At 37.7% G+C, this 24,130-nt stretch overlaps 1 protein-coding gene across 5 annotated transcripts in view; it reads left to right on the forward strand.

Annotated features, from left to right (window-relative positions):
- LUC7L2 (LUC7 like 2, pre-mRNA splicing factor) overlaps positions 1-22,077 on the forward strand; it is a 58,363-nt gene extending 36,286 nt beyond the window's left edge. For all 5 annotated transcript variants that reach the window (XM_025854979.2, XM_025854980.2, XM_025854983.2 and 2 more), the window contains 7 exons: positions 592-702; positions 4,915-5,058; positions 9,367-9,543; positions 11,091-11,182; positions 13,492-13,521; positions 17,316-17,507; positions 20,960-22,077. In XM_025854979.2, the coding sequence (XP_025710764.1) occupies positions 592-702; positions 4,915-5,058; positions 9,367-9,543; positions 11,091-11,182; positions 13,492-13,521; positions 17,316-17,507; positions 20,960-21,137 (924 nt within the window). In that variant the 3' untranslated portion in view covers positions 21,138-22,077. The remainder of the gene's footprint in view (positions 1-591; positions 703-4,914; positions 5,059-9,366; positions 9,544-11,090; positions 11,183-13,491; positions 13,522-17,315; positions 17,508-20,959) is intronic.
- The last annotated feature ends 2,053 nt before the right edge of the window (positions 22,078-24,130 follow it).

A 24,130-nucleotide genomic window follows, 5' to 3' on the forward strand; every position in this document is an offset into this window, starting at 1 on the left:
CAGCAGAGTATGAGAGAGGTAATTTCCTTATAGTTTTACCTTTCCTGTAAATTATTTATGTTTACTCTTTACCAATTTGATAGGTGATGAGTAGAATTTTTGATTCATAATTGAACCTACTTTTGTTACTTTTTTTACTACCCTATTAGCATTTTATTTTATTTATTTTTTAAAGATTTATTTAATTGACAGAGACAGTGAGAGAGGGAACACAAACAGTGGGAGTGGGAGAGGAAGAAGCAGACTTCCTGCTGAGCAGGGAGCCCGATGGCGGGGCTCGATCCCAGGACCCTGGGATCATGACCTTAGCTGAAGGCAGACGCTTAACAACTGAGCCACCCCAGCTCCCGCCATTAGCATTTTAAAAAATAAGGTATAGGGGCACCTGGGTGGCTCTTTTGGTTAAGTGTCTGGCCCTTGATCTCAGCTCAGGTCTTGATCTGAGGGTCGTGAGTTCAGGCCTTGCAGTGGGCTCCACGCTGGGTGTGGAGCCTATTTAAAAAATAATAAAATTATGTATATTTTGAGTAAAGATATTCCTGAATATAGTTGATTTTTCTGGCGTAATTGTCTTTCAATTAAACTTTGCAGGCTATGGATCATCTTCAGTCATTCATTGCAGATTGTGATCGAAGAACAGAAGTGGCTAAGAAAAGATTAGCAGAAACTCAAGAAGAGATTAGTGCTGAAGTGGCGGCAAAGGTAAGAATTTCAGTTATTTCATTAGTACTACAAAATACCATTTCAGTTCACTAATTTTAACTTTTTATTTTGAAATAATTACATCCACAGATTGCAAAGACTTAAATAGGGAATTCTCTGAACTCTTCCTCTAGCCTCCCCTATTCACATTTTATACAACTATAGTACACTGTCAAAGCCAAGAATTGATACTGGTCCAATCTTGACATTTTACTCAGATTTTACCAGTTTTGTGTGCACTTGGTGTGTGTATGTGTATATGTAGCTGTGTGCAGTTTTATCACACGTGTAAGTAACTTGGGTACCTGCCACCATAATTAAGTTACTTCACTGTAGCATCAGCATGAGCCTCGCTCATCTTACCTCTCTGTAGCCGCATCTGTTCCCCCTCTCCCCTGTCTTCTGGCAACCAATGTATTCTCCAGCTCTATAATTACGTTATTTTACTGAATATTACATAAACGGAATCATGTAACCTTTTGAGATTGGTTCTTTTCACTCAGCACAGGTTCCTTGATTCATACAAGTTGCTGCGTATATCAGTAGTTCATTGCTTTTTTGAGTAGTATTCCATGGTATGGATATACCACAGTTTAACCACACATTGAAAGATGTTTGGATTGTTTGCAGTTACTGGTTAACACCCGTAAAACTGCAATAAACATTTCATTGCTCTGGATAAATGCCCAAGAATGCATTTCTGGGTCATGTGGTCATATGGTAAGTCCATTTTTAGTTTTGAAAGCAGGTGTCAAAACTGTTTTCTAGAGCGGCTGTACCAGTTTACACTTCTACCAGCAATGTGTTAGTGATTTGGTTTCTTCACATCTGTGCCAACATTTGGTGGTGTCACTAATTTTCATTTTAGCCATTCTTAGACGTGTGTAGTGATATTTCTTGGTTTCAGTTTGCATTTCCCTAATGCCTAATGATGCTGAACATTTTTTTCATGTGTTTATTTGCCATTTATATACCTCTTTAGTGAATTGTCTTGTCTTAAAACCCATTTTCCAAATGGACTGCTCATTTTTTTTAATGTTGAGTTTTGAGTGTTCTTTAGATGTTCTGTTTTACTCCCTACTTTTAAAAAATACTTTATTGTAGGAGCGCCTAGGTGGCCCAAGTCAGTTAAGCATCCAACTCTTGATCTCTCAGCTCAGGTCTGATCTCAGGGTCCTGAGTTCAAGCCCCGCGTTGGGCTCCATGCTGGGTGTGGAGCCTACATTATTATTATTTTTTTTAATGTGAATTTACATGCAAAAAGTGGAAAAAGGGGTGCCTGGCTGGCTGAGTCAGTAGAGCATGCAACTCTTGATCTCTGGGTTGTGAGTTCGAGCCCCACATTGGATGTAGAGATTACTTATTAAATAAATAAACTTTAAAAATACAAATAAAACCAAGAAAGAAAAGTACAATAAATCCCAATGGATTCATAGTCAGTTTTTTGCTCTTGTTTCATTGTTTGATTTATTAGAAATGGAGCAGGGGAAGGGGCAGAGGAAGAGGGAGAAGCAGACTCCCCACTGAGCAAGGAGCCCAACATGAGGCTGGATCCCAGGACCCTGAGATCATGACCTGAGCCGAAGGCAGACACTTAACCAGCTGAGCCACACAGGCGCCCCTGTTTCATTATTTTAAAAGCAAATTCCAGATGTCACATCGTTTCATCTCTAAAACATAACCATAAAAATCACATCCATAAAGTTAACAATTTTTTAATATTATCTAATATCCTGAATGTGTTCATTTTTCCTATATAGAGTTGGTTCTAATCAGAATCTTAAAATTAAAGTCCATATAGTGCATTTTGTTGATTTGATGACTTAATACTTTGAAACATTTTGTGCCGTTCAGTATAGTTTGTACATTTTATGAAAATGCAGAATGGAGACAGAGTTTACCCAGATGGAGTTTGGATGACAGCATTAAATACAGTTCTCGGAGATGGATGTACAGAGGGAAATGGATTTCTTTGTTTGAGAAAAGGTTTTTTTGTTTTTTGTTTAAGTAATCTCTACACGCAATGTGGGGCTCGAACTCACAGCCCGGAGATCAAGAGTTGCATGCTCTACTGACTGAGCCAGCCAGGTGCCCTGAGGAAACGGTTATTTTTAGGATATGTGCTGCCGAAGTGAGCACGGAAACGGTTATTTTTAATCAACTTTTTCTGAAATGTTCTCTAAAGATGGGATCCTAAAGAGTAGGGATCTAATGTTATGGTTGAAAAAGATCCACAAGTGCTATCTTGGTTTATATGGCATTTTATTGGTTATCTATCACTGTAAAAATGCTGTTTAACAAATTACCTCAAAACTCAGTGACTTAAAACAGTATTTTAGCCCATGAGGCTTCAGTTAATGATTAGGCTGAACTTGACTGGGAAGTTATTCCTGTCTCAGCTGGGCTCACTCACATGTCTTCTGGTCAGTCAGAGGCTGTTGAACCCAATTTAGTCTGGCTGTGTTCTTAGGGTAGTGAAAGAGGTACAAAAAATGTCATACAAGTGCTTTTCAAGCCTTCCCTTCTGTCATGTTTGCTGCTGTCCTGTTAAGTAAAGCCAGTTACATGGTCAAATTCAGAATCAGAGTATGATGGTACTAATTATATAGCAAAGAGATGGATACAGTGAAAGGTGAAGAGTTTAAGGCATAATCCAATCATTCTGTGACAGATATTGAAAAAAAAACTACCACTTTGTTAAAGAGGTAAGAAAATGATAATAGAATTGAAAATTTCTTTGAGGGATGAATATTTTTGACTGAAGGACATTTGAGAGGTAAAGGTTATTGGCGCACCAGTTTGTTGGGACTGGATGTCCATAACAAATTAAAACCTTCTTTGGTAATATAATTGCCCACACAGCCTGAATACTTTGTGGCCAGTATAAAGACTATACAGGTATCCTATGCCATTAAAACAATAGGACTGAGCTATATTCTTAGGATGACAGTGATGAAGAGGAGGAGAACGACACAGATTCCCAAGGCAAGAATTTATCCCAGGGGAAAGACATGAACTAAGCCTAAGGGACGCAGTGTTATAGTAGTATGCTGAAAATCAGTAATGTGCTGTGCAGTATATGTGCAAGGCACATTTTCTCATTTCTCACAACTGTATGAGATAGGTATTATTCCCACTTCTTTGGTGAGGAAGTGGATTCAGGTTAAGTAATGTGGTCAGACTTACATAGCTGGTAATTGATTTGGCAATAAGCCAGACCTTTTGGACTCTAAAGTCATATATTTACCTTAAAGAGTATCTGCCAGTTCATTTCTTTTTCTTTTTTTAGATTTATTTTATTTATTTGAGAGAGAGAGCGCACAAGAGGGGGTAGGGTCAGAGGGAAAAGCAGACTCCCTGCTGAGCAGGGAGCCCAATGTGGGACTCGATCCCAGGACTCCAGGATCATGACCTGAGCCGAAGGCAGTCGCTTAACCAACTGAGCCACCCAGGCACTGTACCAGTTCATTTCTTTAACTCCTGTTTGAGCCTATGCTATTTGTTGGGCATTGGAAATACACAGATGGGAAATATAAATAGCTTTCTTTAAGGTGGTGTGATATGTATATAAAAGTATATACATAAGTATATGTATGTACAGAAGTATATGTATAAAAGTATGATATGTACATAAGAGCGTCATGGAAGATAAAAAGATGGCACAAAGGAGGGTTTGGCTCTCTGTGCTTATGTTTAGATGGGGGTGAGATGTGATTGATCAAGAATATTTCACAGAACAGTTGAATCTTGAATGAATCGACATATATGAGTTTGGACAAGGGGAGGTAAGGGATGATGTCTGAGGAAGAGGGATGACATCCTTCTGCAAAGTCACGGATGCAGAAAACGAGTAAATTTGGGAAACTAGATATAACTATAGATTGTGTTGTGAAGTGGGGGAACAGCAAGAGATGGTTTGGAAAGGTACATTGGGGCAGTTTGTGGTAAACGGTATTTTATACTTGGAATACACTGCTAAAGCAGAGGTTATAAAGTAATAGTTAAATTGAGATCAGTTGTATTCCTGACCTCACTGCAGTGAGGGCAGGTAGGCTCAAAACATCCTCATATCCCACCAGTTCATTTATGATATGCTCAGAAAGCATTATTTATACTCATAGTGCCTTAGATAAGTCTTTTCTGAGCATTTATGAAATATTTTGAACTGATAATTTATTCTTTTTATTCATGATCTTTTCTGTTTCTTTCTAGGCAGAACGTGTTCACGAGTTAAATGAAGAAATTGGTAAGTTGTTGGCCAAGGTGGAACAACTGGGAGCTGAAGGAAATGTGGAAGAATCCCAGAAAGTAATGGATGAAGTAGAGAAAGCACGGGCAAAGAAAAGAGAAGCAGAGGTAATACAGTTTTTAATGGTAATATGTACAGCCTTACTGTCAAAACAGATCTGATTGGGAATTATTGAAAGTTATTGCTAGTATAGGCAGTTTAAACCATTTAAAAAATTTAGTTAGTCCATGTCATAGTAATGGGTTATGTATCAAAGTTGTGGGTGATTTTGTTATTACTTTAGAGGCTTTGATCTGTTGAAATTTATAACTAGAAAATGAAATTAAACTAGCTAGTCATACACAGCAGTCACATACAGAATGCATAAATGCAGGTCCTGTGATACCCTCCCTCCCTTGACTTTACCACCATGTAACCATAGCATTCTCCCTACTCTTCCCATCTCAGTACAATCTGCTAGTACTTTGGGAGCCGCCGCCTCTCATTCTTTCTCCATAGCACAGGTCAAAATCTCATATCCTGCAAAGTTCTGTTTTGTTTGCCACTTCATGTTTTTTTAGAAAATTGGGGTTTATCCACAGGGGGTTGTATTCTTCCATTTTGCCATCGTCCCCATTGCTCTTAACTCTAACACACCTCAGTTTAATTTGTTCTTATTCTGCCCTTTTAAAAGGGAAGCCTAGATAATTGATTTTAGCCCATTTGATGCTACAGATTTTCTTCTAGGTACAACTGTAGCTGCATCCCACAGAATTTCATATATTGTTTTTATTTTCATTCATTTCCAATATTTGCTAATATTGCTTATGATTTCTTCTTTGACCTGTGGGTTATTTAGGAGTGTGTTTTTGTATATTTGTTGTTTTTCCAAATATTTTTGTTTTTAATTTAGTTCTGTTGTAGTGAGAGAACATTCGTGTGATTTCAGGTCTCTTAGATATATCAGTACTTATTTTGTGCCCTGAATGTGGTCTTGGTGAACGTTCCATCTATATTTGAAAAGAATGATACTCTGCCTTATTAAATGGAGTGTTCGAATTAAGTCAAGATAGTTGATTGATTATTAAAGTCTTCCATATCCTATTGATTTTCTGTTCTATTTACTGAGAGGAGTATTAAAGTCTCTATCTCTAATTGTGGTAGACTTAAACCCAATGTACTAGTAATTACGTTAAATGTAAATGGTCTAAACATTCCAATTAAAAGGCAGAGATTGTGAAACTAGTTTTTTGTTGTTGTTCTTTTTAAGCAAGACTTAGTTGCACCTGAGTGACTTAGTCTGTTAAGTGCTTTCTGCTCAGGTCTTAAAAAAAATAAAATAAAAGCAAGACTTAACTATATGCTAGCTACAAGAAATCTTTAAATATAAAGACAGATTAAAGGTAATAGGATGGGAAAGGATAAACCACGCAGCCATTCTTGTTAATTTTAAAGTCTTAAAATACTCAGGATTTCTTTAAATGTAATTAATATGATTCCAGAAAATAAACACTATGAATTTTTTGTTTAACTTTTTTTAAGATTTTATTTATTTGAGAGAGAGAAAACACTGGAGAGAGAGAGCAAGCATGAGTAGGGAGCAAAGGGAGAGGGAGAAGCAGGCTCCTTGCCGAGTAGGGAGCCCAATGTGGGCTCGATCCTGGGATCGTGACCTGAGCCGGAGGCAGATACTTAACCAACTGAGCCAACCAGGTGCCCCTAAACACTATGAATTTTAAAATGCAGAATATTTTATAGCTCATTTCCCCAAAAGACTCAAGTAATGAACCTTAGTAAGCATTATTATTTGCATATTTTGAAGTTTTCGTGAGATTTCATATGTATGTATTTGAAGATTTTCTAGTAGCACACAGCGGCTTAACATCTTTAGCATTTTATGTTTTATTATCAGTTGATTTTTACTAGGGACAGGGCATTAAAAAATTTACTTGCTCATTATAGATTGTGTTCAGCTGCACATAGTAGAAAACTTATAATGGCTTAACCAAGGAAGGGTTTTGTTTTTCTCATTTATTAAATAATCGTGATTAGGGAGTCGGGCTGGTACAGCAGCCTCCTTGATTCCATCAAGCACACGGGCTATTTCTGGCTTTATGTTCAGCCATCCTTACTACATGGATTCATCTTTATGCTTATCAATTTGTGTTGGCAGTATGGCTACTATGCCAGAAGCCTTTTCTCTCTACATAACTAGAAAGAGGAAGAAGAGTAATAAGGCACAAAAACTTGAGTTGACTTGCCTCCTAGTGTCATGTCTTTTTCTTTTTTTTTTTTTTTTAAAGATTTTATTTATTGAGAGAGAGCTCACGAGAGAGCATGAACTGGGGTGGAGGGTGGGCAGAGGGAGTGGGAGAAGCAGAAGCAGATTCCTTGTTGAATAGGGAGCCAGTGAGGCTGATCCCAGGACGCTATGTTCATGACCTGAGCCAAAGGCAGATGCTTAACCCACTGAACCACCCAGATCCTGTTTCTCTTTTTAAAAAACTTTTATTTTGCAATATCTTCAGAAAAGTTTAAGAAATAGTATAAAGAATTCCCCTATATCCCCTATATTTTTCACCCAAATGTTAACATTTTACCATATTTGCTTTGTATTTCTCCTCGTGTGTGTGTGTGTGTGTGTGTGTGTGTTTGAACTGTTTGGCATTAAGTTATAGATATGATGTCTCTTTATCCCCAAATAGTCCAGTGTATATTTTCTAAAGACAAGGATATTCTATTACATAACCGCAGTAGAATGATCTGAATCAGAAATTAACACTGATACAGTACTGTTAATGAATCTGAAGACTTTATGCAGATTTTTCCAATTACCACAGTAATGTTCATTTTTACTAAAAAATTTTTGTTCTTTGTTTAAGACCCAGTTCAAGATCATGTGCTGCATTTAGCTGTTAATGTCCCTCTAGGCTTCTTTAATCTGGAACTTCAGTCTTTGACATGATCTTGACAGTTTTGAAGAGTAGAGGCTATTTTGTAAAATGTCCTTCAGTTTGGGTTTGTCTGATTTTTCTTCCTGGTTAGATTTTTGACAGTACCATTGAAGTAATGTTATATCTGCTCCGAAGTCACACGTTAGTGATTTGTCCCATTTCTGGTGATTGGCCTGTTTTTCCACTATGAAGTTACAGTACTTTCTTTTTGTAACTGTAAATATTGTTTCCCATCACTTTCTGGTCCACAGGTGATAGCAGCTATTGTTTTTTTTGTTGTTGTTGTTTTTTTTTTTTGGTCTCAGTCTATTGACTCCATTAGAAAGGACTTTTCTATGGATTCCATCCAACTTGAGTATCTCCCTAGCCAAAGCTCTGTGGAGGCTTGGGAATGTAATGTCTTCTAGCTGGACATGCTGCTGGCCTCAAAAGGAAAAAAAAAGGATACAGTGGATATACAAATCCACTAATACTTAATATTTCATTAATGAACTTAAAATGGTTGCATGTAAGACTTTATCTCATTAAGGCATCTTTCATTGCTTGTGTTATAGAACTATTCCTCTTCGGGGAAAGTCTTTTTTTTGTTTTTTTTTTGACCGAGAGAGAGAGAGCGAGAGAGGGAACACAAGCAGGGGGAGTGGGAGAGGGAGAAGCAGGCTTCCCGCGGAGCAGGGAGCCCGATGTGGGGCTCGATCCCAGGACCCTGGGACCATGACCTGAGCCGAAGGCAGACGCCTAACGACTGAGCCACCCAGGCGCCCCCCTCTTAGTGGAAAGTCTTATAATTTATATGCCCTGTCCACATTTTTCCAAAGGGGGAGAAAATGATCTGTGGGAAAGAAGGCACTGGAAGGAAACTGTGTCGAAGACATGTATTCTTTCTCTGCTAGGGTGGATGACTGCTTCCTTGGTCCTTCACTGATACATAGTTTTGGGGTTGCTACATCTCATTTTTAACAAAAATTGTAGAAAACAAAGCATTGTAGAACACTGAGAAAACTTTTTCCAAAAGTCATATTCTCTATCATGGTAGAATTCTTTTTTTTTAAAGATTTTATTTATTTATTTGACAGAGAGAGACACAGCGAGAGAGGGAACACAAGCAGGGGGAGTGGTAGAGGGAGAAGCAGGCCTCCCACGGAGCAGGGAGCCTGATGTGGGGCTCGATCCCAGGACCCTGGGATCATGACCTGAGTCGAAGGTAGACACTTAACGACTGAGCCACTCAGGTGCCCCTATCATGGTAGAATTCTTCTAGTAGTTCTTGGCAAAGTGCAATTGAGTCTCTGATCTTTTACCTCCAGTGAAAGAGATCCCAGGGACAGAGGATGGGAATAGAGGAACCCATCGTTTTTCTGACAAAAATAGCCATACTTTTGTTATTCGTTAGAAAACATTTTTTTGTATAAATATAATGTATTTTGTGTAATGGTATGGACTCAGGTTTATATGAACATTGTTTTTCTCACTTTTGTTTAGGAAGTTTATCGGAATTCTATGCCAGCTTCCAGTTTCCAACAACAGAAACTTCGAGTCTGTGAAGTCTGCTCTGCCTATTTAGGTCTTCATGATAATGATAGACGACTGGCTGATCATTTTGGGGGTAAACTGCACCTGGGATTTATTGAAATAAGAGAGAAGCTTGAAGAATTAAAGGTACATTGGTAAATTAATGTCATATGCTTTATCTAATTTAGCCATCCATTGTTTTGATGTGTATTAGTTATCTTTTTGTATAAGGTTCTTGACTATTGAGTCTGCTAACAACTCATACCGAATAGTGTAAGATTATAAATGGAGATAACAACTGGTTTAATGGATGATGTCTGAGAAACAGACTTTTAAATAATGTCCCCTTATTCTGGGAGGTAATATTTTGTGTAAATATGACATTGAATTAGTCTGGCAAACTGGGTTCTAAACTAATTCTTTCATGTAAATTCCCCCCAAATTTTTATTTTCTTTGACATAAAATTAACAATATAACATTAGTATAATATTTACTTTAAAGGAAGATTGAGAAAACGAGACTAGTATTTATTTGAAATATTTTGCAGTTCTTCACTAAATAGCAAGCTTGTAGGACCTCTAGTTTTACTTTATGCTCCTGCTCCCATTTCAGCAAGGAATTAGAATGAAACCTATCTTTAAAAAAAGGACAGTTACTGTCACGTATATGGCTATTGTGAGAAAGGCAATACAGTTCTTACTCATGTGCAGAATTCTTTTGAGAAGATATGGAAACAACACAGGGTATTTCTAAAGATGTAAGCAAAATCAGAGTAAATGAATATAATCAGTTTACTTTCCAACAATCTGATGTGGCTAGTTTTTTAAAAATTGTGGCACTGTAGCATTTTGTCATGAATGGAAGAATGGCTCAAGGATGGCAAACACTGGATAGTGAAATTAACCCAGAATCTGTAGTTTGACCTTTAAAATAATGAGTCAGATACACTTAGGGACATATCCATATTTGTAATTAACAGTGAGCTCGTCTAAGTATTCTGAGTAGCTGGGATGATTTTTGGTAAGTTTTTATTTAACATGACAAAAGTAAGTTTCACCATATCAAATGGTTACTAGGCTCTGAATTAAAACTCAAAAATAGTACCTATTTGGGAATCTTTGCAGTTAATAGACCTAGCAACAGGACTGTTTAGCGTCTTACTGGTATTTTTTGAAGCAACAGAATTGGGATGGGAAATGACAGAAGACATTTTTATTTTGGAAATGAGAGAATAGGAACTTGTAGTGATTTATAATGCCTTAGTGTCCTTCAAAAATTACAAAATATGTGCACCTTCCTGGCTCAGTTGGTAGAGCGTGTGCCTCTTGATCTCAGGGTTGTGAGTTGAAGCCCCACATTGGGTGTAGAGATTACTAAAAAAATAAACTTGAAAAAATACAAAATAATGTTAGAAAACATTCATAGGAGAAAATGATTTTGAAATATTAAGTCATGAAGAAATACAAAATTCTACAAATGTTCCCCAGAAGGGGGAAAGATTTTGGAAACTAGACTTGTAAGCTTAATGATTTTTACCCAGCAAAACTTTTAATTGTTATTAAACAGATTTTGATATTATTTATACTGTATCAGGAACCAGATACAGTAGAGTTTAGGGTAATTCTTCTTAAGAATGAACCCAATAAGTAATGCTCCTCATTTTTTATTATTTGACCTGTCATTGTCTTTTAAGAGAGTTGTAGCTGAGAAACAGGAGAAAAGAAATCAGGAACGCCTGAAACGAAGAGAAGAAAGGGAGAGAGAAGAAAGAGAGAAGCTGAGGAGGTATGGAGTGATTAATTGAATAGTTCAAGTATGTGAAGTTGAAGTTCCTTGGCTCTAAAAAGAGGTGTGATTGATACAGGATATTAGGTGTTAAAAATAAATCTAGACATGGGAGATTTTTGTTTACTTTTGAAAATGTTACCATGTGAAAGTGTTCATACAAATATGTTATGGCCATCTAAGTCAAGGTGATTTCCTTCAAAATGTGTGGAAGGGTGAATAGTCACATCCTTATTTTTTGTAAGATTGACTACAAAGCTTTTCTAGCCCTCTGATTTTCATAATGGCTAGATTTGTACCAGATTGGTATCAAACTTCATTTTTGTGATATACTTTATTCTTGACAAAGGTTTGAGTTTTGGGGTACCTGGCTGGTTTAGTTGGTAGAGCATATGGCTCTTAATCTCAAGGCTGTGGGTTGGATCCCCACATTGGGTGTAAAGATGATTTAAAAATAAGATCTTAAAAAAATTATTTCATATCATACTTGGATTCTGTAATTCCTCAATTCTAGGAGCTATAAACTATTAAAATTGTATAAATAATAGCCAAATGTATGCAGTTCTTTTTATATTGGTATTCATTCGTTCATAAAACCATATTCTTCATATTTAGAATGGTTAAATGTTCTGAGTGACTTTTACCCATTGTCAACAAATTGTCTGGCATCATGGTGGCAATCTTCTTTGAATTCATGTACATAACTTTTTTAATAGCCTTACAACGGACAGGTATGCCACAAAAGAATTACCTGCAGTTCTAATTTATGGTGTTCCCTTAATTGTATTGCACATCTCTGAAACTTAAATACTCTATCTCCAGATTTTGTGCCTAATTAAAACCCTTTATAATATATGACTTGATCACGCTGGCTTTCCCCAACCTTTGAGCATGTTATATTTGTTTAAGATGTTTAAACTAACTTTGTGTTACATGGCTTGTAGCAGGTAATATTTTTGCAGTGTAATGAAAAAGGAAACATAAGTACATGTGGATATTTTGCCTTTTTTAGGGGAAATGCTGTCATACATCCATTGATAAATATGTTCTTCATTTACCATAATTTTTTATCTCATAGCTTTATCACTATTCTCTTTTGTGTACACTGAGTTTCTATGGGAATAGTGCTCAGCATTTTGATACAAGACCATATAAGTGGCATTAGAAATCTCAGTTTGTTAAAATTCTGTAAGTAGTGCCACTGATTTATATGATTCAACTGAAATGATAGTTGAATGAGAAAGAAAAATTCTTTGCCATGACTACATTTTCACGTTATAGATGACAAAGTATATCACATCTCACTCCTTTGTTGCCAGCTGACCGATTTCTTTTAACATTGATTATAAAATGTAATGCTATTTCAGAAAGGTGTTTAAAATTTTTTTTAAATCTGTAAACTTGAGGAAATACTATAACCAAGAATGAAAAATAAATCATAAGCAAGTACAGAGTTAAGCAAGATGGGATTCCAACTATGGTATTGAAAAGGATAATGATAAAAATCACTGTCACTTACTAAGTGCCTATTTATCAGGCACGGTGCTAAGAATTTACCTACAGTAGTTCATCTAATCCTTATAATCCTCCTGTGAAATTTCTATTACTGTCCTTCTTTTGCAAATGACAAGCAAAGCTTAGAGAAGGTTTATAATCTGTCCAGGTCACAGATAATGGTGCAGCCAGAGTTTTAAAACGTAAATCAGGCTGAGTTAAAAGCCATCCTTTAGTTGTGCTATGTATTCCCAACAAAAGACACCTGTGGTTTTCTAGTACCCATAATATTAGCCATTACTGTTGAGTGTTAATTGTGTGCTAGGGAATCATGTGTCTTTTTAAGAAACAGATGTTATAAGATTGAATTGGGTGTTCTAGGGATTATACTCTGAGGTTGCAGTTTGAAAGTGAATACATCTCCAAAAAAAAAAAAAAGTGAATACATCTCAGATTATAGAAAATTTTCTCTGTTCCCGGAGGGAAAGAAGAAATTACAGAGATATAAATAACAAAGACTTTTTCCCAGGTTGGGAATTGATTTCTGGAGAATTAGTGAGTGGTGATGTACCATGTTATAGTCTCCTAGGAGCATATTCTTTTTAAGAGCCGGGTATCGTAGTTAGGGGATCTCATATGCCAAGGTGGGAAAGTCTGTATAGTTTATGGTGTATTTTGGAAAAATTTGTGTGCATTCATATGTGCCTTATATTTATAGAATTAATAAAAAGATTAGGAATCAGGAAGAGTGTAATTTTAACAGTACATTGTACTTTTTCTCACTTTTTTTCTAAAAATAGATACTCTTTTTTTAGGTCTCGATCACATAGCAAGAATCCCAAAAGGTAAGCATATGCAAAATATATATAATTAGTGAAGTTCTTTTTTTTCAGAGGTAGTTTTTATAGATTAAATATCTTTTGAAAATGAATGAGAATTACTAAGTTAGTACTCTTAATTCTTTTGTAGTTCAAGTTCGGGCATTGTGTTTTAAGATGAAACTGGTTAGAAGGTACTCGTGAACTGTAACTTTATTTTATCAGAGTAAAGTTATATATAGTGTGGTGTTAAAAGTAAAGCTAAAAATACTGGGGTGCCTGGTTGGCTCAGTTTGTGGAGCATGTGACTTCTTGATCTTGGGGTTGTGAGTTCAAGCCCCACATTGGGAATAGAGCCTACTGAAAAAAATAAGGAAAGCTTAAGAATATTTTAGAATATTTCTTTAAAATCTTTAGAAGCGCAGGTAAAACACATGACAGAATTTATTTTTAAAATCATTTTGGGTGGTACATGTCAAACGCAAGTCTAAGAGGTTATACCTGTTGAAAATATAAGTAGGTTAAGTAGTTGAATACATTTTTTTTTAAAGATTTTATTTATTTGAGAGAGATAGCAGGCATTGGGTTGTGGGGCACAGGGCAGAGGGAGAGGGAGAAGCAGACTCACCACTGTGCAGGGAGCCCGATGAAGGGCTTGATCCCAGGACCCTGGGATCATGACCTGAGCTGAAGGAAGACACTTAACCAACTGAGCCACCCAAATGTATTCAGCCCTACTTGAATACATTTTTGAAAGAAGGATCCATAGTGGGTTATTGAAGAGAAACTAAAATGCTTATTAGTTTACACCCTGATCTTCACTTTATATGAGTTTATTATCCCTTTGTATATTGATGACAAAACTAAAATTTTGACTTTCGGCATTAAAATTTGAGGGCTTTTTGAAGACTCTCTATAGTTTTTACTAGTTGCTGGAAACTTTTTTCTAACTGAGAAAGGTGGGGAAACATGGTGTATGTCATCATTTTTAATACTTCATGTGCAGTTTCCATGAGTCCATCCCCACCTAGAATACCCTTTCTTATTGTCAAGTCCTACCATTTTTCTTGTTCAGATCACATCTTTTTGAAACCTTCCAGGTACTCTTATCTCTAAAGAGTAATTATTTCTTGAGAACTTTTCCCTATAAACTAGAGCATTTGTTGTTATAAAAGAATAACCTGTCCAGTTGTCAGCCAATTTGTATTGTTTCTGAAGTCTAGGATGAGAAATAGAAACATTGGGGTACCTGGGTGGCTCAGTCCTTAAGCGTCTGCCTTCGGCTCAGGTCATGATCCCAGGGTCCTGGGATCGAGCCCCACATTGGGCTCCCTGCTCTGCGGGAAGCCTGTTTCTCCCTCTCCCACTCACCCTGCTGTGTTCCCTCTCTCGCTGTCTCTCTCTCTGTCAAATAGATAAATAAAATCTTTAAAAAAAAAATAGAAACATTAATTGGTGATACTATTCTTATTTACTGGTTGATTAATGCAAATTAGTCCCTTTGTTGAATAGATACTTTAACTGTGTACATAGAACATCCTCAGATATTGAGGCCAGAAATTTAATTTCTACTGTTCTACTCCGAGCTAGTTGCCTCATGATTACAATAGCCTCTTGACTGGTCTCTTAATTTCTGTATTTGCCCAATTCTCTTCTCCACCTCAGTCTGTTTTTCACACATCAGCCAGAATGAGCCCTTTAAAAAGTGAAACAAATTACATCAGCCCTCTTTTCAAACTCTCCAAAGGTGTTCCGTTTCACTTAGGAGAAGTGGAAATCCTCGCCATAGCTTTTCAAGTAGAGTGATTGATCTGAGAGCGGGGTAGGAACTAGTTTATGTCTTGTGTCAGGATATTTATTAATAACTTCCCCTTGCTCTTTATATAATTTATCATTGAGAGCATCCTGGTTTGAATTATGAGGTACTGGGTCATCCTGCTTGTAGGTAAGACCCCTGAATTATTCCCCTTGCTCACTTCATTCCAGCCGAACAGGTATCTTTTAGTACTTCAACATTTTGAACTTTCTTGTACCACAGGGCCTTTACACCTGTGTTCCCCTTACCTGAAGCACCCTAGTTTGAGATGGCTGATTAGCTGATTACCTTATTTCATCTTTGCTTAGATGCCGTTTTACCAGAAAAGCCTTTTCTATCTATCCTTTATAAAAGATTACCACCTCATTTCTGTCCATCTTTACCTCCTTGATATAGCATTTCTTTACTAGCTGACGTATCTTTGTTGACTGCTAACATATCTGTGTGGACTTCTTTCTGGAGCATAACCTCCATGAGGTGTTAAGGACTTTGCTTTATTTGCTGCTCAGTCTTTTTCTAGTACCTAGAACAGTGCAGTGTGCACCCAGTAAATACTTCAAAAAATTTTTTTTGGATTTTATTTGAGAGAAGGAGAGCGAGCGAGAGAGCATGAGTGGGAAGAGGGGCAGAGGGAGAGGGAGAAGCAGACTCCCCGCGGAGCAGGGAGCCCGATGCGGGGCTCGATCCCAGGACCCTGGGATCATGACCTGAGCCGAAGGCAGACGCTTAACAACTGAGCCACCCAGGCGCCCGTAAATACTTTTTAAATGAATAATTGTCTAGAATTTTTTAAAAGATGAATGAAATTATGCATTGAAAGACACAGATTCATTGTAATAGCTCAATGAGTGACTAAGCAAAATACCATTTAATAAAACTTGGATTGAATGAGTTTTATGTTCTTTTCCCTATGCTCCTTTTCAGAGATACTTTATTGTTGAAGTACTCAACTGTGGTTGATGCTGGGTCCACTATATATGTCTTTCTTTGAATATAATGTTGACATAAGCTGAATGCTTTTAAACTTCATTTAACAAAATCATCACTTGAAAGTGAGCTGTTTGTAAATTGTATCACCTGAATATGCTTTTGTGAATTTACCAAATTATGAGAAAACATCACGTTCTTAAAGTGACTCAGTTTTTAACAGCTTTATTGGGGTATAATTTACATAAGTTCACCCATTTAAACTGTACAGGTCAATCATTTTTTAGTGAATTCAGAGTTGTGGAACTGTCAAAAGTCAAGTTTAGATAGTTGCCCTTACTCTTAGAAGAAAGTTGCATATCTTTTTTCCTGCTTGTTTTCTCTCAAATGTTTTATGTCCTCTGCATGTGCCATTTCAACCCTCAGCCCACACATACGTTGATAGTTTTGTGACGCAGCGGAGGCTATGTCTTCTGGCTTCTTCAAAACATTTTTCCTTTTCTCTAAACTGTTCTCTGCTCATACTTTTTTCAGTTCCGATAAAGTTCTCTAAACTGATTGATGTATGTTAGTTTTTTCTCCCAAATTAAGTACTGCTTTAATAGAGGGCATTTAGACATTTTGATGGTCCTGTCACCTTTTTAATTCAGAGTTAGTGACTTATCATAAACAATAGTCTTTCTCCTGCCTCTTCTCACTTTTATCCATATCCATCAGGTACATACTTTGTTTCTAAAGTATACCAGAAATCTTAGAAGTTTAAATGAAATACAAATCCATAAGTCATCTAGAGAATACAATCCAATCCTTAGCATATAGTAGTGTTATGGATTGTCTTTTTATATTTTTTGATGTAAATCTGATTGAGCTCTGAGACTAGTGTTTCATTTGTATTTCGAAATCCTACTATGTACTTAATATGCCACCATTTTATTTTGGTGTAGATGTAGCTGACTTGAAATAGAACTGGCATTAAGTCAGGTTACTGAGGTATCATTTGTCTTAAAAGAAGAGGCTTTAGCAAAGGAGAAATGCATTGCCGAGAAAGCTAAAAGCTAAAGCCCATGTTTTTTTGTAGGTCCAGGTCCAGGGAGCATCGCAGACATCGGTCTCGCTCTATGTCACGGGAACGGAAGAGGAGGACTCGATCCAAATCTCGGGAGAAACGCCATCGCCACCGATCCCGCTCGAGCAGCCGCAGCCGCAGCCGCAGCCACCAGCGCAGCGGGCACAGCTCCAGAGACAGGAGCAGAGAGCGATCCCGCAGGAGGTACTGAGGCGTCCGTAAGAGGAACGGAACTGCCTTTATGGTTTAGAGGTGGAATACTGTTGGTTTGAAACTTGCATCTGGTCACATGTACACATTTGTGTGTGAGTGTATAACATTTTTTCCCCCTGATTCTATGGGTAAAGAATACACTTAGGAGCCAGAGTAAGAAATTGGAACCAATATGTGCTACAGAGGTTATTGCTCTTTCTCTTAGTGTATTTTGGAAAAAAAGTACTTTGTGGGCAATTTAGGTACCAATACTCAGTTTTTACAGTATGTACTGGTGGATTAAGGGTTCTGAGAAACCCTTTCATTTAAAGAGTTTAGCTTTGTTTGACTTACTGTTTTCCAAACTTCTTTGAGCTGGTGCACTTTTTCAGAGCAGACACATTCTGGTATATTATTTTATCTGCACTGTAGGTATACATTGCTATAGACAGCTTGGTGGGGCCGATTCAGAATCTTGAGGTTAGACTTTCTTGGCATGAAAATTTGAAAGGTGCAAGGAGGGCCGATCTAGGGCGTGGTGCATTGAAGGACCTGAATTATCTGTTCAGCACAAAGGATTAGAATGTGATAGAAAAGCTACATCACCAAGCTCCCAAAACTTCTCAGGTCATAAGATGGTCCTTAAGCCAGGTCATTTCTACGGAACATAGAAACCATGCTTACCATTGCTTTTTTTCATGACAACTCTTCTTAAGCATATATGTAATAAACCTTTTTTGAGTGCCTAGCACCTACTAGTCTTAAATTTTCTATCGATTACTCTCCATAAAGCCCATGATAGAATTCCCAGAAAGCTGATAATCTTTTGGCGGGGGTGGGGGAAGAGGACAGAAGCCTTTCCTTGAAACCACTCACTCGAAGAGTTGGTGAATAGGCTTTCACTGAATATTTTCTTCTGTTCTTGCCTTGTTCCAAGTAGGTCCTCCCCCCCCCCCCGCTTTATTGAGGTATAATTGACAAAATTTTAAGATATTTGAGGTATACTTTGTGGTGATTTGATACACACACACACACACACACACATTATGAAAGAGTTCCCACCAGTGGTTAATTAACATCCTTCACCTCAGGTGTTTATCCTTTTTTTTTGAGGAGAACATTCATGTTCTACTCTTATTAGCAAACTAGTTCAAGTAACTTTAATCAAAAAGACTTCTATACTAGGCCTAGTAAAAAATAACCAAGAAGTATTCTGTAGTTGAGCAACTTTATTCAAGTTAGAGCACAAGACTAACATCTTTGATAATAAACAGGCCCTTAAAGTGGTAAGGTGTACAGAGTAATATAGGAGTTTAGATGAGGGAAATACCATAGAAATTAAAAAAGGCTTCAGAGAGTAGGTAAAACCAGGTAGTAAAAAGATATTTGAGATGGAGTAAATATCACAGACCAATGCAGAGAATGAACAAATTCCCCCTGAGATTTACCTGCGCTGTATGTTTTGAGAGTCACCCTACTGCTTGATGGAAGGTCTAGAGAGTTTGTTTTGTGAACTTGCCCCCAGGTCATTGTTTCTTTCTGGTATCTGTGAACTCTCAAATGTCTTTATTAAATGGTGGTCGGGATGGAAGGGAGGGGCATCGTAGTCCCAATGGTTCCTGCATTTATGAAGTTGTATAGGACATATTTCTACTATCCTACATGACACCCTTACTATTTTCAGCATGTTTATAAACAGGTTTATTTTTGTAAAACTATTAAAAGTTTTTTTGCTTTTCTCAAGAGCACTTCTAATCTCGACAACTTACTCTTTCAAAGCAGCCTTCTGTGTTTTTACCAAAACTAAGCAGCCAATTGCTATATATTTGAGTTTAAATTTCAAAGTAAAGGTCCTAGTTACAAGTCTTACGATTTGCTTTTTCCCTAACTGTGAAATACTGGTATATGACATGATTCTGTTGGTGACATTTCCCTGGCAACAGTTATCTTAATAAATGAGGACTTACCTGCATTTTTCTATTTCCTGGTCTGTTCAAACACCTAGTGCAGTCTTGAGAGTCAGACTACTTGGGTTCAGTGGCCTTGGCCAAGTAATCTCATTATTCTGTCTTCCCCCCATCTTTGAAGTACCTATGTTATTAGGATTAGTGGTAGTTTGAATGACATAGTGTAAGTAAACTGCTTATGGATGGGACGTTGTAATCCCTCACAAAATCGTAGTTGAGGCTCATCTCATGGTTATTTTCCGGTTAGTTACTGACCTCTGAGACTTACCTGCAACTGTGTCCTTAATTCTTAGGCATCATTTCTCTCCATATTCTATTCTTAAAAAGATTGTGGAGAGGATTAGTGTAACCAGACATGCACTGTGATTTTTTTTTAACATCTTTCTAAAATCATGCTTATTAAAACCTTAAGGTAGAACACGCTCAAAGTTGACATTAATTTTTGAACCTTTTCGGTTGAATCCCCCTTATTTCTAAAACTGAGTATAGTATTTTTTTTTCCTGCCTTAGAAGTTCAAAGTATTACTTGACCCATGCTCAGAATTACGATCTGAGGCCTGGTTAAGTGGTAAGATTATATGTAAAGTACCAGGTCACTTGTAAAGTACCAAGTAAATGTAATATATATTGATTCATTCTAGATGTTGAAAGTAGAGATTTTATATTCTGATCCCATAATATCCTTTGATTTTCCTTCTGATTGAATCTCTGCTAGCAGGTTATCACTTACCTTTCTTATTGAAATTGGGTATGGGAATGGAGAGATGGTATCAAGAAACCGTTACGGTTGATCAAAATATAGGGTGATCATCTTTCTGTGTCTTCCATTCTTATTTTTTTCTCTTGGTTGAATGAGCTCACTCAGGAAGAGTAAAGAAGATTTCAAAAATAATAAATGGTTATTTAAAGCCATTTCATTGACTAATTCTCTTATCTAAATCAAGTTTTGGCAAACTGTTGCCTGCAGGCCAAATCTGGCCCCATAGCCTGTTCTTTGAATAGCTCCTGAGCTATGGGTGGTTTTTACATTGTTAAAGGGTTGATAAAAAAGAAAAGGAAGAAGAATACCCCCTTAAATATTTACACTCTGGCCAGACAGCAAAGAAAAAAAGTTTGCTGACTCCCATTCTAAGTCCTTAATTTCCACCCAGTTTGGCACCTGTACTGTTAACACTTCCACTTTTTTAAGGTATTGTCTGTATTTTTATATTAAACACATTTGCCATGAATTAGAAAACCTTTATGATTACCTCTGAGATAATAACATCCTCCACTAAGTCATTATTGTAGCTTATGGTTTCTGGCCCTTAATTTGTTTTCACTCATCTCCCTTGTCAGATTGGGTAGTGCTCTTTTTGGTCAGAAAACTGGATCCTCTGTCTTTCTTGGATGTATTCTGTATAACTTCAGCTATCAGTACCTTAATATTTATCCGATTCTTTCATTTGGATATTGGGTTTCCCAACACATTTTGCTCCTCAAATTAATATTTTTCAGATCCTCAAAAGAGAGATTCAGAGACCAAGACTTAGCATCACGTGACAGAGACAGGAATTCAAGAGACAGATCACCTCGTGACAGAGATCGAAAAGATAAGAAGCGGTCCTATGAGAGCGCTAATGGCAGATCAGAAGACAGGAGGAGCTCTGAAGAGCGCGAAGCAGGGGAGATATAATTAGCTGTGTACATATCCTCAATCCTTAAGCTTCCTATGGAGTTACATACTATTGTTTAGTTTACAGCTGTTGGGGGTAACAGTGAGCAGTTCCAGACTCCGATCCAGATAGGCTAGATGCACAGTATCTAACTTGATCTGAACTGAATTTGTTTCCCTGATGAAGCCTAAAACTACATCCATAGTTTCTGGTGAACCTGTAATGCGATTCTGAAAGTACAGTTTTATATAATAAGATGCCGATATCTATTCTTTCTAGTAGGAGTGATAGTGAACGAATTGTGTTGCTTGCCTTGGGATTTTTTGAACATTTGTAAAATGCTGTCTTCCTTTCTAGTCCACAAACAACAGCTTTCAGAACTTTTCTTTTTAATTCTTCTTCCTCTGACTTTTGTATCCCCTAATACCTCCACCCTCTAATTATAAGAGAAAGGGGGAGCAGGGAAGCAATATAACTTCTGTTCTAAGGTTCTGTTCCCATTTATTACTAGCTGATTACAGAGCATTTATACTGGAAAGTGTGTTAAATACTGAGAGTTTTTGTTTTGTTTTATGGTGCCTATTTAGAGTTGGAAGTTGAACAGCTGTTGCATTACATACTTTGCTTTTTTTATTGAAATTTTGAAATCAAACGTCTTGATTTTTCTGTTCTATTGAATTGCTATGTTCAGGATGTTTTGGAAGGGGGGTGGGGGCAGGGACTCTTTCATAAGCACTTGTTTTATTTTGTGTGTGTGTGTGGAGTATAAAGGCTACAACCTTATTGTAAAAATTAATAAAATGAAACAATCACCACCACCATCATTAAACTGTAACTTGTCTAGTAAATTGTCACTAGAACTATTTGCTGTGGGCCATTTCTTCTATTCTGTTATATCTTTTATTAGTGCCTTACTGTGCAAGGCACCAAAGGAAATAAATATATACTTGCCAAGATGAACTGTTGCTCCACCTGGGCCCTGTGCTGAGTGTATTCCAGCTACTTTAGGGCTGTTTGTAACAGTTGCTATGGAGAAGGACCAGACCTGGAAAAGAAATTGGGTTTTTGTTTTTTTCGTTCAGCAAACTAAAATAAAAACATCGTATACTCAACGTAATGAGAATAACAGTTTCTCCACTGAAGAGCTATGTACCTACTAGTGATTTTAAACAGTAGTTGGGAGGTATCCCTTGTGATTCTAGGAAATCTAGGAACAAAAATACTTGAGCCAAGTTAGGGTCTGTACAGTCACCTTCTAACAATTGTCTTTGGTCAATATTAATTTGGCAAATTTAATGTGAGGTACATGGGCCACAGAAAGAGAAATTCTAAGTCACAAATTTACATCTAAAAGGGACATTCACTAAGTTTACCAAGCTGTGTGTCATTAACTGAAGGTTTCCTGCCATATTTGGTTGCACACACCCCAGTTTATGCATAACTCAGTCTGAGACCCATCTCCCCAGTGGCCCATTTTCTTTTACTCTTGGTTTCTGAGAAAAAAAAATTTTATCTCCTTTGGATTTAGTACCTTGGAGTGTGGAGTAAGATCAAACAGATTAAGCTGGTAGATACAAAACGACTGTGACCAAACTCCAAAACATTGTTAAATGTTTTAGCATTGTTTAAGTTTACTATCTCTCTGCCTAATTGTATACATGCTTATTAGCTGTTAAGGCAGTTCTAATTTGTAGGGCAGTACTGGCTCCATGACTCAACAGGTCAGCAGTAGTCAGTGAAGGACATCATCAACTCGGGCTGGACTCCCATGTTAGAGCACTTCAACTGTCTGGCTCTCTAACAATCTCATTTTAAAAATCCTTTTAGAATAATTCTGTTGCTTAGGTACTTCTAATATTTGGACTTGGGGATAAACAATCTATATTTTAAATCATCACCCTTAAGCCAGGCAGCTACTCTGAATTAGAATAACCTTAAAATCTCATCTGTAAGAAGGTGGAAGAGGGGTTAGTACTATATCCTCCATACTGAGAAGGATCTTAAGACCAAAGATGATCCAGGGCATTGTACAGCTGTCTTCTTCCCCTATTTTCTAAGTCATATTTTCTGTAGCTGTCTGGACTTTAATCCCCGTATCTTTCGGAGCAAGGAGCATGATGGTGAGGTCACGGTTATCTTTAAAGTGGCACCACCTGGTATGGAAGGAAAGGTGGCAGCAGAGGACCCTAGGCTTGCCTCATCCCACAGACACAGCTATCCATTCATCCTAAATACCCCAGAAATCATCCTCAAGACTGGCAGACCCAGCTCCACAAGTAAACCAAAGGTAGGAAGCATAGAGATGGAGTTTGGGGAGAAATGGGTCCTGGCTGCTGCAGAGAGGAGGGAGCCCTGGTTATGGAGAAGGTAGAGAGAGAGGGGGGAACACAAAAGGAGAACGTTTCCTCATAACCATTGGTCTGGAAAGTGAGAGGAGTTGAATTTGAGTTCTTGCAACCAGTGGGACTTAAAGCCAGAAGTTTTAAGTGTTGGCAGGCTGGGCTCCTGGAGAGTCCAGTCTGGAGGCATCGTAACTGCTCTTGGAAAGAAGGCAGGCAAACCACCTAGGGACAGACAGTGTGGAAACAGTGATCTGAAGAGTGCTGGCGGAACCCACGGGTCGGGGGCGGGTGTGTGGAGATTATTTTATCTTCTTGGAGCGTGACCAAAGGCAGCATTCACAGAGATACTGCTACAAGAACAAAGAAGCTGGCCTGCCCTTGCCCGCCCTTGTCTTCCCACATGCCTCAGTATAAACAGAGCCATCTGCAGGAACTGGCTGCCTAACTGGCTCACACCCCTGTGCTTCCGTAGAACTGCCCTCCTCAGTCAAGCCTGCTTTAGTCCCAAGTGTGGTGAGCCCCCTCATCCAGAAGACCAGCACAAACCCCTGCCCATACCATGTCTCCCGACCAGAGCCTCATTTCCAGTGAAGGTGATGATGACAAGTTTCATCTCACAGGCAGATCAAAGCCCACCTAACTAAAACTTGCCAGCTAAAACCTTCAGGCCA

Source organism: Callorhinus ursinus, unplaced genomic scaffold (assembly GCF_003265705.2).
Source record: "Callorhinus ursinus isolate GAN/ISIS: 27379988/994484 unplaced genomic scaffold, GSC_fseal_2.0 scaffold12, whole genome shotgun sequence".
In the NCBI taxonomy this organism is placed as follows: domain Eukaryota; kingdom Metazoa; phylum Chordata; class Mammalia; order Carnivora; family Otariidae; genus Callorhinus; species Callorhinus ursinus.